Source organism: Haliotis asinina, chromosome 3 (genome assembly GCF_037392515.1).
Source record: "Haliotis asinina isolate JCU_RB_2024 chromosome 3, JCU_Hal_asi_v2, whole genome shotgun sequence".
Classification (NCBI taxonomy): domain Eukaryota; kingdom Metazoa; phylum Mollusca; class Gastropoda; order Lepetellida; family Haliotidae; genus Haliotis; species Haliotis asinina.
This window is the reverse complement of record NC_090282.1, coordinates 70,731,233-70,749,162: the sequence shown is the minus strand read 5'-3', so window position 1 is coordinate 70,749,162 and position 17,930 is coordinate 70,731,233. Positions and strand designations below refer to the sequence as shown.

Below are 17,930 nucleotides of genomic sequence, written 5' to 3'. Positions count from 1 at the left end.
AGTGTTTGGCAAAAAAGATATGCATTGATGAGAATGGGTATAACTGAAAAAAACAAAAAACAAAAATAAAAACAGGAAAATGAACTGTCAAAGATGATTCCAGTCCTCCAGTAATTCAGACTATCTATATCAATGTTATAATTTAAAAAAAAATTGGAATGAATTTGGCTGTTAAATGGGGGAATTAACATGCATTTTAAGGGATGATTCCCATAAAATGAGGAGAGTTGGCATTTCTGTCACACTGTAAAACATCCAAGAAAGCACATTAACTGGTGTGTATATAACAATTTATTTCCCTCAGTTGTGTTTGCCCACAATGTACAAAATATGTAAACCACATGAACAAACATATATTATGCACATCTGTATAAAACCCACACATATAGGTAATGAAACAACCACAGTCATGGATACCGCTCTGCTGTCTCATAGCAACCTGTAAGAGAACTGTCAACCAAACTAACAATTCTTGATTGAAAACCTTCATCAACTTTCCAACAATAACCAGTTTCATTATTTATGACATTAGTTGCAAACCTTAAATTATCTAAATTACAAAATCTTTCTCATTTCAAAACAGAACATACCCTTGACTGGAGGGGATGAGAAACGAATTTGGTTGAAAAATGACAGTTTATAGTGGACTTCAACAAGCTGTGAAACAAAGCAGATGTTATGTGAACAATGCTGATGGTTTCTGAAAACAAGTAACTGTTAAAGCACAATATCTCAAATCATAAAATTATTAATACCAATTTGGAAATTAATTAAATTAAATCCATGAAGCACAATGTCAGTTTTAAACCCGAATAATACCTATTTTGTTTTGTACAAAGCAATCCACAGCAATACCACCAGGTATTCTTATGATGTCTACGAATATCTAATCAACTAGTCTTATGAATAAAATTGGGTGCTCTTAAGGTCTTTTGAGTAGGCTCTGATATGAAGCTTTTAGTCCAATAATCAAAGGAAATGTGCATCATACATTAATAAACAATTACTGGAAAGCCCAGATTGGATGAGTGAAAGACTTTCAGTCTATAAATACGATGGAACAAAAGACAAACACATTAATTCAATTTGGAAATTTTGACTGAAGAAGATGGACTTGATGAACAATTTGGTGCCCTCCAACAGAAACAAATCAGAGTTGCCCTATTATTAACATCTTCATACACAGTTGTCACAATTGTAAAATAAGAAGTAAATCTTACAAACTGAATTCACATGCATAAGCCTTGAACAAAAAGAGATGCTACCACATCCTCTTATGAAGAACGCGGACACAACACATTGACGTTGGACAAACAGTGGAATCACATGTCATTTTTCCAATGATTGACATTTCACCTTTCCCAATAATTCACATGTCACTTTTACAACATGATTGACATTTCACATTCCTTATGTACATGCATAAATGGTCATAAGCTATCTGTCTACTGTCAGATCATGACTGATCAATATGACAATGAGGATCATGAGAAAGGAATGGACACACATATACATATCTCACTACTCACTACCTGGTGCGTTTCACACAATTAAATTGAAAATAAAAAAGGAAATAATTACAAAAGTATCAGTAACAATAATGCTTCTGAAAAGTTAACCAAAAGACCCAAAGAAAGGACTACATCATGGAACATTCATAAAATGGAAATTGGAAGTGTTCCTTACTTTACACTTATTCATCTGCTCGAGGATTATCCTTGTTTTCAGACTATCACACAGCAAAAAACAAATATTACATTACCTCTTCACCCCAATGGAGAACTTATTCACTGACACATTTTAAACCAAACAAATAAATCTACCATCTAAGAGGTTAGGAACAACACATTTTGCAACGAATAGTTACAATCTGAATGTTTCAATTTCATGCAGGGCAGAATACTTTCCAAAAATTATCCGTTAATCATATCTTTGCAAACAAAAACCCAGTTTCAAGACATTTAATGACTTCTGATAGAAATAGTGGTCAATTAAAGATATCACTTCACCATGCAACAAAACTATTTTCCGGGACAATTTCAAGGATTTCAAACTGAGCAAGGCTACTACATAAGAGTGAGTGAGTATACTTTTATGGTGCTTTTAGCAATATTCCAGCAAATATATATGATGGCAGGAGACACCAGAAATGGATTTCACACACTGTACCTATGTGGGGAATCAAACTCAAGCTACCCCACCCTACTACAAAAGATTGAAAAGATGGGATTGTTTGTATCTTCATTGTTTGGAAAACCATTTACAAATAAACATTTCTCGAAGCATGTCACACCACGACTTGTCACTATGTTACAAAGACAACTCCATGATAAAGTTTTTACACTGAACAAGTCGTAATAGATAATCAATAGGTCAGTTTCTTAATCAGTGAATGATTTTATCACAGTTTCAGACACAACAAAAGGTTTCTACAGACACTGTGATCTACAGAGCGACGTATAAATGTTTGTTCCTGATAGCTCCTGATAATCAACAAACACTCTAACAGACAAAAACATAACAGAACCAAATATGAAAACATCATTAACTCTGAGAAAATAATTCATATAAGGATTTTGTAAATAAACACATCTATATAAACATGACATACATTACTGAGACCCCTTGTATCGAGATATCATTTGTGTAATAGTGTGCAACTTGTGGTGTGGTGTTTGTTCACTTGACTCAATCTAAAAACTAAACATGATGATGAAAGGAAGAAATTGTAAGTGCATGTTCTTTCAGCAGGTGAGGTCTCCTTAAAGACCTGACACCACCAAAAAGGAAAATGAGTCATTGTTGATAGTAATCCTATCTGATTTCTTTCTTTCAAAGATAACATCTTTTTTTCCATTTAATCTGACTTAACGTTTTAAGGCTGCATTTAAGTCATTCAAGTATGGTACCTAGAAACCATATTTCATATAAAGGTCAAATCTTCACCACATTTTCAGTTGAACCAAGGAAATATGTAAGCTGCCTTTTTTAAATAAAAGAAAGCAAAGAGAGAATTTCTTCATGTGAAAATAAAACAGAGCACTGTGATCAGAAAGGATTACTCATCATCATTATCATTATCATGAAGTTACAGAAGCTCAAGAAGTAACATGCTGAACACCAAAACCATGTCATACTTGAGAAACAAACCCATGACTTAAGTGCTACAAATGACCAGCTGATATGCTGAACCAGCCTCTCATATGAGCTGTGTAAGAGGGTGTAACAATCATGTTACTTGTTACAGTTTTTCCTGCCAACAGCTACACACAAACATTTGCCATATATCTGAGTCACAACCTAGAACAATGTTTCTATAAACAATGCTCAGTTAACATGGCTAAGTGAAACACTTGTCCTTATACTTGTCACAATTGTGCGAATATTTTCTGTAAACCTGCAGCATTGAATAGTAATATACACCTTGCAAATGCCAGTCACTTCTGGGCTTCAAAGGCAATATATGTATATATACATCAGAAAATCACTACAAAAATATGAATGTATTATGTTCTCTGTTAACATACAGATGAAACATGAAAGTACCATTGTTTTGACATGACAAGACTTTATGAATGATCAACCTCTTTCTTTTGAAAATAGTGACATTTCGGTATAGATCCTGATACCGTTTTGAGAATCTATACCGAAATGTTGCCATTGTCAAAATAACGAAGCTGGGGCCTTATTCTCGAAACGTTTGTAACCCTAAGAATTCTTAAATGTGATCATAATCAATGTGTTAAGAATGACCTTAAGAAGTTCGTAGAGCTACGAACGTTTTGAGAATAGCTATCCCGATTATCCATATGTCTTGTCATCTCTTTACCAGGGATCACTCTGAAGCAATGGTCAGTGAGTGGAAATCTTTTTTTAATATGAATATATGGATTTTCAGAAGAAACTACTAGATATTTATATAATATTACATGTGTATATATGCATAAGTAATGGAAATTTCTCCCCATGTTTAAATTTCAAACGGGATATTTCGTATTTCAATGGGTAAAAAAACCCAAATCCCTGTCCAGAGTGATCCCTGCTATACCACAAACATATAGAATGCCCATCAAACATACCATAGTTTTACTGACAGTTATATCATCAATATAAAGAAAAACTTCGAAATTAAGAGGGTCCATTAGTCATGAAGCTCTTCTAACATATCCATGAAGTGTTGAGTTCAGGGGCATCTTGACTCTAATGATTCATTCCAAACACAAAAATTTCCAAACAAGGTATAACAACATTGTCTAAGCAGGCAACATTTATCCTGTTTAGTCTATGCAACAACAACCATCACACTCAAACATACAACTGCAAAGACACAATATGGATCATGGAATGTACTCTGGATAAAGGAATATTGTTCACATAGTTAAAGCCATAACCTTAACAAAAATAGTTTCATGAATTCTTGTCTTGCAAAATGTTTGGAGGGTAAGGAAAGGAACAAAAGGTGTTATGCTTACATGGTATACTAAATTTCTGATCTTCATTTTAGGTCCAGAAATGAAATTTCAAAAGCAACTTATTCAACTGCAGGTATGCTTATTCCATTAACAATGTTTCTCTCCCCCTAGCCACAATATGGCTGAAATATTGTCAATGTGACTTGAACGATTAACTCACTCACTCTCCCTCCCAAGCAATTTGTACACACTTTCCATGTTGTACAGTAAACATGTCATTGGTCCAATGCAAAGTTATGGCTTTGTCAAAGACACACCAATCTCCCAGGTGTGACTGGAAAGAATATATCTGTGTGAAAATGTGATGATGAAGTGCAGATGCTGCAGATGGTACTAGTAATGGCAACACTGGGTGAGTGCAAGGAAACACTGAAAGATAGTGAATGGAGATTTAAACCTGAAAATGCACCATCAAGCCAAATTCACATTGTGATAGTAGTGCCATGACATTCACAACAGTAGGATAAACGATGGAGGTATGATGTGACAACGCTACAAACATTGTGCGATAGTTAAACATTACTAATATAGGTATGCATCGTGTTCTCGCTACCTTGTAGCACAACAAACCCATACATGTGTTATCAGTTAACCATATGGAAAAACCCAATATTCTCAGATACAATCAAATAATCTAAATCTATGGCTGAAAGAAAATGTCTAAAAAAAACAAAGATACTGTATTCAAATCTGGACCCTTCTCCAAAACCATCCCTACTGTATGAAAATATTTTCAACGACAGACACTCGGGCACCCATTATTTTCATGTTATAAGTGTCTTTGACTGGACACATAATATGAAAATTCAGCGCTAAGTACATTAAATACGGTATGTGTATCCAAGTAAGTTTCTTACAGAAGTAGAAGCACTACTGTGATGTCTAGTCTCAGCAACATTATCACATTCTTTGAATATTGAAGCAAGCAACATGTCCATCACAGACAGCACAAATCTGTCCGACAGTCTACATGGTGAAGTGACTTCAAACAATCAGTGCTCATGAACAGCATCAGATCCTATGACAAATTTGTCAGATCTGCCAACGGTCAGGTGGAAGTCTACAGCCAGTGTCTGCCTGTATATTTCACAGTGACTTTGCCTGAAGTTGTCATATGCGACACATGAAACCTGTTTGCTGTTTATAAATTGAAATAATTATTTCAATGCTACTGATAAAAAACGTTACACCTGAAATGTGTGTCTAATTTTTATTCTATGGGTCCTGTGAATTTTCAGTGGGTCAGACAGACATCTGAAACTTACAAGACCCAATGTCCTGTTACTTTGAAACACCATTCGTGAACACTGAAATAATACTTCCAAGAACTGATATTTTCACTTTTGCATAATACCAGCAATTCGTTGTTGGATTTCTCTCATGTAACTTGACCACAGCAAAATAAATATTAAAAAAAAAAATTAGACTTCTAAAAGTAAAACTAAGTATAATCAAGTAGTCTTCTATTTTGGAGAATCTTTCACAAACATGAAGACATGACTTTTCCCTGATTATTGGTTCATAGATATGGCAGGAGCTCAATAAAAAACAAATTCCTTAAAAACCAAAAAGCCATGAGATATCTTACAATAAACACAAAGTGGTCATTAACTAAGTATACTACAGATTATGTCTATATTCCTTCACTTTCTTCAATCTTGTATGATCCATCTGGTTTCCTATCCTCAAGCGCCATATTGTCTTTCATACGGTCTATGGCATCTTCGTCCTGTTCTAAATCTGATGGATGTTTCAGGTCTTTCTGCAGAAAATACAAACGTGAAATCATTACTCTAAATGAAGTCTCTCAAAATTCAGTGGCAAGGCTGTAGAAAATATCTGCCTTATTGCTAACAGCAGCCATAAATACCAATACAAGTTTACCAACACCACAAGTTTTAATGATGTCTACCATCAAGGATCATTTAGCTACAGTTTTAAGAAGACAGTTGTCATGGATTCTAACATCTATTCAATACAACATTTAGCTACAAATGTATTGAACTGGAAAAATAATAACAAACATAGTAAGACTAACAAGTCAACTTTCTCTTTAATATGATGTCATCTTTAATACAATGTTATCATGATAGACTATGACCATGAATTGTTTTTTTCTGTCATTCACAGCAGTTGCTTGCATCATTTCATCCTTTAAAGGTTTTAAAGAAATTATCAAATTACAGTTCTCTACACTGTTACTTCCCAAGACCTTCCCATTGCCTGCAAGGAGCCCTGAAACTAATAATTGGGGCGCCATGGACCCCAAGGTTAGCAAGTTGAGGCACAGATGTCATAGCAAACTTGTCATAACACCATGAGAAATCAGTGACTAATATCAAGCCAATCCATTCAGTCATATTTGACGACCAGCACCGAAAAAGGTCGAACTTCACGAAGATCCAAAAAGAACATGTGGCACCAACTTGTAAAACAAAAGTCACTGCATTCTTTAAACTGCTTGGTTGAAAAACATGATCAGGTGGTATTCTGTTCCTAGCATTTGCTACCTTGGGAACCAGCAAAAACAGCCATGATGTTTATCTCTTAACTAAATTGATCAGAGCAAGGCATCAAATGGGGAATCAAACCCAGATCTTCAAGGGTTTGATTGCTTTAACCATTAGGCTACCCTAACTTGTTTTCAGATTTTATTCCAGGTGTGGATATCCGCATTCAGTGTTATTGTTGGAAGTGATTTTAACTATTAGGCTACCCTATTGCCCCAGAAATGTCATGACACCCAAATTCAAGTACAAACGCTCTTTTTAAAATAAATTCATGAATATTCAATTCCAGTAATCATGAATAACAAACCTAATTCTCAAAGAGAGATGGTTTGATTCAGCATGTACCATACCAACACTACCTAGAGCAAGTCTGTTACTGCTGATGTGAGTGCTTTAAAGTGAAAATGTAAAGATGATAGGTTCAAACTAAGAGTGAATAATTCAACAGTGCAATGTTATCACTACAGCTATTAAGAAAAAACAAGTTCTTTGGACAGTCAACGTCTATTTTGAAACATATGTGACATTTTGGTGTGTGTACTAAAGTTGTTATTAAGCAAGTGTGGTACCTATGCTGAAACATCACATTCATTGCAATAAAGAAGCTGACCATCCGTAGACCTTTGCTCTCCTTCATCTGTACAACTTCTAAAATGCCTCTAAAAGAATTACAACTTGTTGTACAAGTACAACCGCACTATGTGAGCGAGTGAAAGAGTGAGGTTTTAAGCAACTTTTAGCAATAATCCAGCAGTTTCCTGACACCAGAAATAGGCTTCACACACTGTATGCATGTTGGTAATCGAACCTGGGTCTTTAGCATGATAAGCAAATGTTTCAATCAGTTCAAAGTACGTGCCTGCTCAACAGTCTGAGATGTGTTGTTTTGAACACGGACTGTCACATTCTCAAATTCATGTGCCCAATGATTGGGAGTTTCATACCCTAACGTTCCCTTGGCACTAAGATGATTGCAAACCTTTGTCAAGCTATGAAAGTTATGATCACCTAGGAACTAAGTTCATTCTAAATCCATGCCAAGCTATGGCAGTTACAGTCATCTTGGCACAACGTTGATTGTAAACTTATTTCAAACATGAGAATTATCACTGATAAAAGAAAATTGTAAACCTATGTAAAGCTATGAAATTTATGATCATCTAGGCACTAGGATGATTCCAAACCTATGCCAAGCTACCAGAGGTACCATCTTCTTGGTACTAAGACAATTGTATTTTTGTATTTTTGCAAGGAGGACTGCCTCCCACATTCTCCTTCAACGCAATCACCTACAAGCTCGGCCATAAACCAAACAAAACCCTGCACCAAACAGCTAAACTAGTATGTTTACCTCAATTAGTTTTTCTGCTGGAAGAAAACACGCAAAACAAAACATAAAGCATTAATCTGTACACAGCAAGTTACAGAAGCAAATACAGTTTCAAAGCAGTTAATGTTTTACAAACACAAATATGGGGCATGTATTTGCTGGTTTTTTTATAATCAAGGAGAATGTGTCTGAGTCTAACTTTCCATGTCGCCAGGGTACTTTTATCTTGGTATAAAATAATAAGGATCATAAATAAAAAATATCATACAAAATATTCAGGATCCTCATTCTATATACTATAGATGATATTCAATATGCATAAAGTCTACGTGTGAAGTAACAACAACAGCTATCTCATATTCTCACAGGTTTTCTATTCTTGCAGTAAACATGTTTTCTGCTGAGCTTGCAAATACGTGATACTTAGCTGTTACATCACTGACCGGTAACTAGGAAGTGATTAAAGTCTGCGCATGATCAAAATTTGGCAATGTAACAAAAATTGATATTGGTGAGTTTTTACCAACTTGGACAAATCATAAATTTTTCACGCCCTTTTCAACAGGATTCCTCTTCCTTACACTTCTTAACATTACTTCCTCAATGGGAGAATCCTCTACAAGTCAGTGGCGGACAACCTTGTTTTTCATCAAGCTCAAGAGTGGTAATAGTGATGGATAGATGCAGATGTTACAGGGGGGAGTCTCTTCATTTAAAAACAGCAAGCATTCATACGATAAGGACGGTTTCTATTATTTTTTCAGCTGATATCCGTAAGAACCGCGAGAATAGAAAATGCATAAACATAAAATTGCATGATGGTCATGAAAACACATAAAATTTTGTTTCTGTTTAGAACTGGAAGAAAAGTCATCCAAACATGACAAATCACCCTAATGACCAAAGTCCACAAGAGAGACCTGTCAAAATGATGAGAGACTACATTTCTGATTTTTCTAAAATCAAACTGCAACTCCGAGTTTGATCTGCGTAACACTCCATGACATTACGCTCACCAATGTTTGGTGACAAACAGCTTCAAGAAACACACACAACTTTAAGTTGGAATGTCCCTGTAGGGCTAGATTACTGTACACACAACCTATAATCCTTGAATAAACATGGAAAGTTCAGTTCCAACTCACACCCTTGATGGTTAGCAAGAACAAAGGGCACACGTAAGGCTGAAATTCACGACAGATCTATAGCTGGTATTACCTCACACTACAAACAAGCAGAGAGAGCCAAATACTTACCGGTTCAAATTTGAGCTTAGGGTCCTCCTCTTTGTGTTCTTCCTGCAAGACAATAGAGATCAATTAATGCATGTTTTACAAACATCACAGTGTTCATTTGCACAACTTAAACACATAATCCTGCTTCATACATTGTACAACTGTGTTTGACCGTGTTTTGAGGAAAAGAATGATCTGTATTCCCCTTTGTTGATAAACAGTACCAAAGCTGTCACCATAGATTTGAAAACTTGATACTTGAAATAATACAAACTTCATGGTCATGACCAAAGTCTGTATAAAACATTATAGTTTACTCCCCTTTGTATTATTTCAGATATTAAGTACTTGATAGCATTAACTTCCAATTAATCACAGTAATTTGAGAATATAATTGTGCCCATGATCACACTATTCCATGAACCAGGATATTCTTACTATTGTTCATGTATGTAAACAATTTATCGCTCATCTGATGTTGAAATGATTTTTATGGGTTCATTTGGTATTTCAGTAAGGTGACTTCATTACTGGTTAAATAATAATGATATGATGTTATGGTTAAACACTTTAGCTTTAACATGTTAAACAATATACAAGTAAAGCATTGCTAATGATTTAAAATTCAACTTTGTAAGTTTGTTGCTTTGTTTACTTGTGCTTTGTGCTTCAAAACATCCTAGCTACATCACAGCAGCCTGTGAAGTAATGTCTGAAGCAGTCAAGCCTGTGGTTGACACTATGAATTTTCTACGCTGTCAGATACGATGACATGCAACCAAGGTGTCACGTCTGAACATATAATCCCTTATAAAGATATGAATATGAAGCTAGGGTCCAGACCAGCTGAACCGTGGGGACAACAGAATCAGCACAACCTTGCATGGGTTGCAGAAGACACCACACTGTGATGTAAAGGATACACTGTTAAACATGTTAAGCACCAAACTCAGTCACTTACCCATGGCATAAGGACAACAAAGGCTCAACACCAAGTCAGCATATAGTAAGGTAACAACATTCTAAGTTAATATCTAAAAGCTACTTGTACCAGGAATACTGTCAAAAAGAACTACTGAGCTTCTACTAGTTCTAGAAGAATATGGTACAGATCTAAGCCAAATGTGAACAGCACCTGTGTCTACTTCTAATTCACCTAAACAAACAGCATATTCTACACTATATGTCCAGGGACCCAATCCACAAAGTGTTCCAAGCGCTACAACATTCATTAGTCTATGATATACAACAGAGACATGACTTCTCGTAACATTACAAGCGCTTTGTGTATTGGCCACCTCATATACTGTCTACATGTGCACTCTTGCAGAAATACATGACACCATAACCAACAGAAAGACAGAGCAATGTAATGTGTCTGTTTATGAATGAAACACTTTCCTTAATTCATCAGCTACAAATAATACAATAGTGCTGCAAAAATTAAACTAATACAAACATAGTTCAGTGAAACTTAAGCTGAAGTGGTTAATACCAGTACAGGTAATGTATACGCAAGACGGTTTTCCGTTACGCATACAAGTGACTTCCTGAGAAGGGGGTCACTCATTCACATGACTGTCTGATCACAGAAATTCTGAAATGTCACACAAAAATGTGTCTAAAAATGTTATTTATGACAATAATAGAAAAGGCTTTGCTACAGTCATTGATAGATGGTCAAGTTATCAATAGGCACAAGTGAAAATGTAAGAAGAGAAAATTAAATCGTCAAATTGACAAAAATGTGCAAATTTTGTTTGTTACAGTGTTGAAGCATGTACTTTCTTTGAAAAGGTATGAACCGTCTCGCGTAGAGGTGACTTAATGTGTTATATCGACAGCAAACCATTACCACTGAAAATATTAGATAAAAGAATTATAGCCTGTGTTGTTATTTTGGAACTGGGGTTAGAGACCTACAATACTTCCCAAGCTGAGACAACTTAACTTTGACACACAAATATCATCTGCTCCAACTCTTTCATTCTAGAATAAACTAATAAAATCCAAATAAATAACTGCATAACTGATGGAAACTTGGTATCCATTCTTGAAACATCACTACTAATGCAGTTCTAATGAGTTCTTGAAAAAAAATTTCTTAAGGTCACATGCAACCAAAATATCAAGCATACTAGTAACTAAAACACAATTATCACTTATTCATGACAGATAATATAACTGCTGCTTGTAGAAAAAGCCAAACAATCAAAATTATAAGCATACAATCGCGATTCAAAAGTGCAATATTTTGTACTTGGGCTTCCTTCCCTCGAAACGAAGCCCTCGGGAGACCGAACCCAGTCATAGCAGGTGGGTGTGCACTCAAGTGTAACAACGCCTTCCGATTGGCTGGTTCGTTTGCTGATACGCTGAGGGCTCATTGTGTGTACAGAAAGATGATCCGTTTGATGGGCATGTATGGCAAGTCACAAGAAAGTAAGATTCTTTATGGAAAATGACTTCTTTTATTGTACTTGATGCGTCATTTCAGTATGGATTCATATACCGTTGTCAGACAAAATCATATACACTAGAAGAAGTTGTTATCCATAAAAAATGCATATAGAGATGTTGGGTTTTGTAAATACATGTTCTCTGAATCTGTGTTCGATCCCATCAAAAATCATCTCAGCAGAGATGGTGAACTACTGCGTGGCTGGAAACTGTCATTCGTCCAAGTACAAAGCAGGACTTAAACTGACAAGAGTTTGCACCAGTTTCCGTCAGATCCAGTCATCCAAGAGAAATGGATGTAGTTTGTTTGCAACCCACAGACATATAAACATGTCATGTGTACAAGTATCACACCTGCCTAATTACATAATGTGGCAGAGACAGGACAGGAAACAAATCAATCTATTTTGTTCATGGTGTATTGCCTGATAGGTAAGTTCAAAATGCATGTGGTCAATGATTGAAGCTGTGTATTGCATATTTTTCATTGCATTTTTTTCAACTTTATAGGTTGAATTGGCATTTTTGATGATTTGTTTCGGTAAGTGCATACCAAAAGGTATCAGAATCTGTAAAGTTGTGTTTTAAGTTGCATGTGACCTTTATTTTGGTAAACTAGAATAGAATGATGCGTCAACCAGAACAGCTAACCCGTTAATCACCGATGACAAGCAGCATGGATAACTGAAGACCAATTACAGCAGAGATCTTCACAGGCTGTATTTTTTTACAACTCCATACAATCATTAAATACAGTTCATTAATAATGGTTTATTTTGGATTTTATTTAAATATGCAGGTAACCTACAAAAGCCCAGAATGATCCGTGCTTTATGCAAAGCGAGGTGAAAGTTATATATGCAAGACAGGCATATGGTACTGGTAACAATACCTCCTTGTCATCAATGTCTTCAGGATCAATGACAACGTTGTCTCCATCACCAACTAGCAAAGGAATTGCTCTGCCTGTCCCATCAAACAGAGGGGCGGCAGGGCGCAAGGGATCTTCCTGGATGGTACCAGTTTGATTGGGTAGGTAGGAATGAGCAAGGAATTGGCAAGTCAGGTGAGTAAAGAAAACTATCCAACACTATCCAACTCTCCCATAACTTCCTCCCCGCACTTTTGCTACCTGTTCTTTCTCCCTCATATCTTTATAACTGGCACATTTATTTACATCACCAACGACCAAAATAGAGAGATTGGAATGGCCAAGGAACCATCTGGCTCCTGTTTAACAAAGCAATCATAGCGCTACGACTGTCGTAGGTGTATGTTAAAGAATGAGAGTTACAATCACCTTTGTGCTACAATACTATGTGAAATGGAGCCCAGGGCCTAAATCTTTTAAGCTCTCTAAGCACTAAGTTAGTGCCATACATTAACATTTAATTAAAAACAACCTTAGCCCTGAGAGATTCGAGAATCTAGGCCCAAATGTATGATAACGCTCCATATGCCCAGGCAAACTACCATCCTGGGCCCTGTTTCACAAAGTGATCATAGCACTATGACTGTCGTACCTCCTATACTACAACATAGACCTTCAACAGTCATAGCGATACAATAGCTTTGTGAACCAGTGCCCTGATATTTGGACATCAATAATTTCTTTGATTTAAGAACATTCCTCTTAAAGATGCACTGCTACATGCACAAAGCATTCTCAGTACTACAAATGTCACAAGCCTTTGTTAGTCTTTGGTAGTTAAGATAATCTTAGTTCTGAGACAGGTTTGTGTAACAGAGCCAGGCATATGTCTCTTGTCACTGGAGGAAAATCTAGCTGAACTTATTAACTATTAAAAGCACAATTACTAAAAAGATAATCAGTAAATATTAATGATGCTTTGTTAAAACACTAAGAAAACCACATATCACAGTAGATTAACCAAATTTTTAGGAAAAAAAAAACAGTCTGTAGAAGGGGGGTCAGTTTATCTATGGGTAACACTTTTGTGGTGGACATTTTTTCTGGTGGCCATTAACCAAAATGACACTGTATCTTTTTGCAGGAAAAAACAAGATGAAACGACTTTCTCAGTAGAGACGTCAAATTTGCAATTAAACATCACTTGAAATAAAAAATATGTTTGCTAGGCATTGCATTATATGCAGGGATTCAGATTGCTGAGTGTATCTGTCTTGGAAACAAAGCCAGAAATAGCTGTGCACACATTTCCTGGCCATCTAACAGTTATTTAGTTAAAACATACCAATTAAAATAACTGGATGAATTCTGTGAGTGGTTACAATTCTAAAACTTCTACTATTTTACCAAGAGAAATATAACCCAGCATTGTGTCATTTTAATTACAGGTCTTGCTCTTTTGATGTAAAAATACATATTCTGCAGTAATAATCACTAAGGTTATGCACATCCTCATGAACATAGTATTTGACAGTTGTACAATTTCACCGATAATGTGAATAATGACATTGGTGATATCACAGATGTGAGCAAAAAACGGATCTTCACAAATATAGTAACTGGAAGTTGTACCTACATGGAATGGGGTGATATTGCGTGCCAGTTTGTTAACAGGTGATTGTCCAGAAACAATAAATATGACATTTAGCAAATCAAACTATAGATATGCATCCATTTTCTGTCAGCTACACTTCATTTCAAGTGGCAAGTAGTTGCAATACGAATGTTATTGCTATGAATAAGGCTGACCAAAATTATGATTATTAGTAACGGCCATTTGTCTTGTGGTCTGAGTGGCTGAGATTAGAACTCTATTGTTGGCAGATGGGCATATCCACAATATATACCATTTTGATACTGATTTTCAGGGTCAAGTTAGGTGGTCAGCTTATTTAACCTGTGCTACTATTAGGTTTGTGATTAGGTTTGACAAAAGGAATTCAAGTCTCTTAAGGGGTAAAGTAAGACTTGCCTAAACCTTCAATGTATTTTCAAAAGAGTGATCAATAGCATGAAGACCTGCCACAGTAACATGAGCAGGAATTCCATTAATAACAGATTCATGTCCTACCTGATTAGCAGGGTCCTTGTCACCTGAAACACAAATAGCCATAATTTCAGGAACAAGCCATCGCTGTCGATCATGGACATCAGCGTCCAAAGAAATACATGTACTTGATTGCCAATTACAATTATACCCTCATCAAAATATTCAGGTATACCAAGGTTGTTCCATGTATGCATTATCTTCTGCAACATTAATTTTCCATGCTTACCAAATACGGAATCAACACTGATTCTTACAATGTTAAAACATTAACACATGGACTAGGTGTTAGTTACTATGACAGAGACTATGTCATTAGAGCACCTATTGTCAACTTCAGACACATTAATGTTTGAGTCATCAGATTCCATAGCATATCTGGACTACTGACAGTGAGGGAAGGAGTCAGGTTTTTTAAAATTATTCACAGCAGTACCACAATGTGTCAGCTTGGTACTTTAGGAAAGTCTGAATTGATGCACAGGGATAAACCTAGGATGCATTTCTGCAGAATTTCCGCATCAAAATATGAATTGCCACGAACAAAAATTTGGGTTGCCTCATGTGGACACGAAATATTTGAAAAAATAGCATCCCAAAATACATGTGCAGCCTGAGAAAACATAACGCAATAAATATTGTTATCGTTCACCGCAATTGGACCGAAGGCCTTTATGTGAACCAGTTAAAATCTACTTGCAATAATATCCAGGACTGGCTGCTGTAGTAGTGCAGCTAATGAACGCATGTGTTTATAACACTCTTTCATTTGGTAACTTTCCGGGTTTTTTCATTCATGATTGAAAATGATGTCTCAGAAAATAATTACAAGCTTATTAGAACAGTTTAAAAACACACAAATTAAGTAGATACATTTAGCTGAAAACTTCAAACACCAAAATCTAAGAGGGGCCCACTTAAAATTAACCTGATGGGGCACTTGCACCCTCTTATGAAGAATTGGGACCTGCCCAAAACTAACAGGTGGAATATTGGCTGACCAAAACAATTACTAGATTTATCCCTAGGTGCACATTTACCCATGTTCAGTATGGTACTAAAAACTTGGCCAAACTGGGATTTGAACTCACTGTAATCTGGTATCAGTTCCTGATACAGTGCAACAAAGATCTACCCTCAGAGGTAATGTCAGAACAAACTTTCACAAACATTAACCAATCTGTGAAATCTCAATATCACCCAATCCAAAGTCAGCTTCAACCTTTCAAGCACCATTTTCAAAATGCTGACTTTCATTCTAGGTTATGCTAAAAAAACGTTCTGGATTGATTCATATTTCGACCTGATTGTATGGAAAATCCTTCACTTTGAAAGTTTATCCCACTGATTTGAAGACACACAATGTCCATCAAGGAGGGGAAACAGTCATTATCTTACCTCACACATAAATGTTGTACCCTGCTTACAAGCTCGTAACATTTTTTATGTTACTCGCTGGAAATAACGAACTGTGGGAATTCGATTGGTACTTTGTGTTAGTATGTATTATGATCCAATATCTGTGCGTGAAACAGTTGAAAATTAATACTGATGCGTTCAGTAACATAAATATGTTGTCACTTGTCTCTTGGCTCACGGGTTGACGTACTCTCAACTTTTTACATTATTTTCTCACCCTTTGGCCTTCAGACTCAGGTAATACAAAGAAAAATAGATAGTACATCATTCTATGTGACCAGTGAACAACTTATATGCTACCCTGCATTATCTGGGGTGAGGTTGAATCATTAGAAGACACACTTTGACTGACATCTTCCCAATCAGTAAAGGGATCTCTGAAGGGAGGAAAGGTCATTCCGACATTACCGCTGATGTCCTCCTAACTTTGTTAGTAGTAGTGACAAGTAAAATCTGATTTTGATTAGATTGCAAACCTAATAAATGTTCTATTTACAAACTAAGGCAGTGTTAAAGACAAAATACAGTCATCAAAAAAAAGGACAAATGGTTTCAATTAAGTCAAAACAGTGCACACAAAAATGTCACTGTACAAAAAATATAAAGAAAAAGAACAAATAGACTTTGAAAATACACATAAGTCTGTCTACTTGAATTCAATGCATCCAAAAAATCAGAGTCCTCAGTCACAAAGAAAAACAATATATTACAACAACATTAATCACTGAGACAGGAGTCGTAAAAAGATAGGTAAATTTAAAAGAGTAGTCTGATGAAAACGTTTATAAAAAAATGGAATATTATGTAACACAATGAATATTCAGTTTTAGAAAATGAGGAAATTAACTGATCAAATGTCTATTATAAACAATGATCATCAATTGAAAATTAAGCTGAATTGGTAATAAAGCTGGCACCTGGCTGGCTGCTCTTTAAAAACGATGATAAAGCAGTTCATGATAACACAGATTTCACCTGATATGACCACCAAATTCAGTATATGAGAGTATAGATTTACACAGCTTTTCTCAACATTCCAGCAATATAGAGGTAGGGACACTAAAAACAGACATGATACACTGTACCCATATAGGGAATTGAACCCATCTCTTGGTATGATGATTGAACACATTAACCTCAAGGCTACATATTTCAGATCAACAGAAATTATTGTCATGAACTGACATTTCAAAAGTTGTTTTCAAAAATTTAAGGCAAAAGAGCAAAAAACAGAAAGGAGGTTAGGACATAACTTCTGATGTAAAATCTGTAACTTCCCATAGAAAAAATATGCAGACAGGTTCACAAATGTATGCATTGACAACAAAAATTGAAAACCTGTCAGCTGTAACCACAAACCATCTTACCTGAAGAGTCACAGTGTCAAAAAAAATACTGTTATAGAAGCTGAAACACTTTACACAGTTGAAAGTGATGAAACAGTAACCCGATCTGCCTTAGCTGTATCTGTACACATAGAAGGGGTAGGAGTGTATGGGGGAAGTGGGGTAGAGGAGAGGTTTTGG

At 35.8% G+C, this 17,930-nt stretch overlaps 1 protein-coding gene across 5 annotated transcripts in view; it reads right to left on the bottom strand.

Moving 5' to 3' along the window:
• Positions 1 to 273: 273 nt before the first annotated feature.
• The window catches only part of LOC137278398 (protein GOLM2-like), a 30,462-nt gene continuing 12,805 nt past the window's right edge, over positions 274 to 17,930 (bottom strand). For 2 of the 5 annotated variants that reach the window (XM_067810693.1, XM_067810698.1), the window contains exons 6-9: positions 15,010 to 15,032; positions 12,900 to 13,016; positions 9,569 to 9,610; positions 274 to 6,234 (exon numbers count right to left, since the gene is read on the bottom strand). In XM_067810693.1, coding sequence (XP_067666794.1) covers positions 6,106 to 6,234; positions 9,569 to 9,610; positions 12,900 to 13,016; positions 15,010 to 15,032 — 311 coding nt within the window. In that variant the 3' untranslated portion in view covers positions 274 to 6,105. Of the gene's footprint in view, positions 6,235 to 8,333; positions 8,351 to 9,568; positions 9,611 to 12,899; positions 13,017 to 15,009; positions 15,033 to 17,930 lie in introns of all 5 variants that reach the window. The other 3 variants (XM_067810696.1, XM_067810697.1, XM_067810695.1) reach the window with 3 other exon arrangements.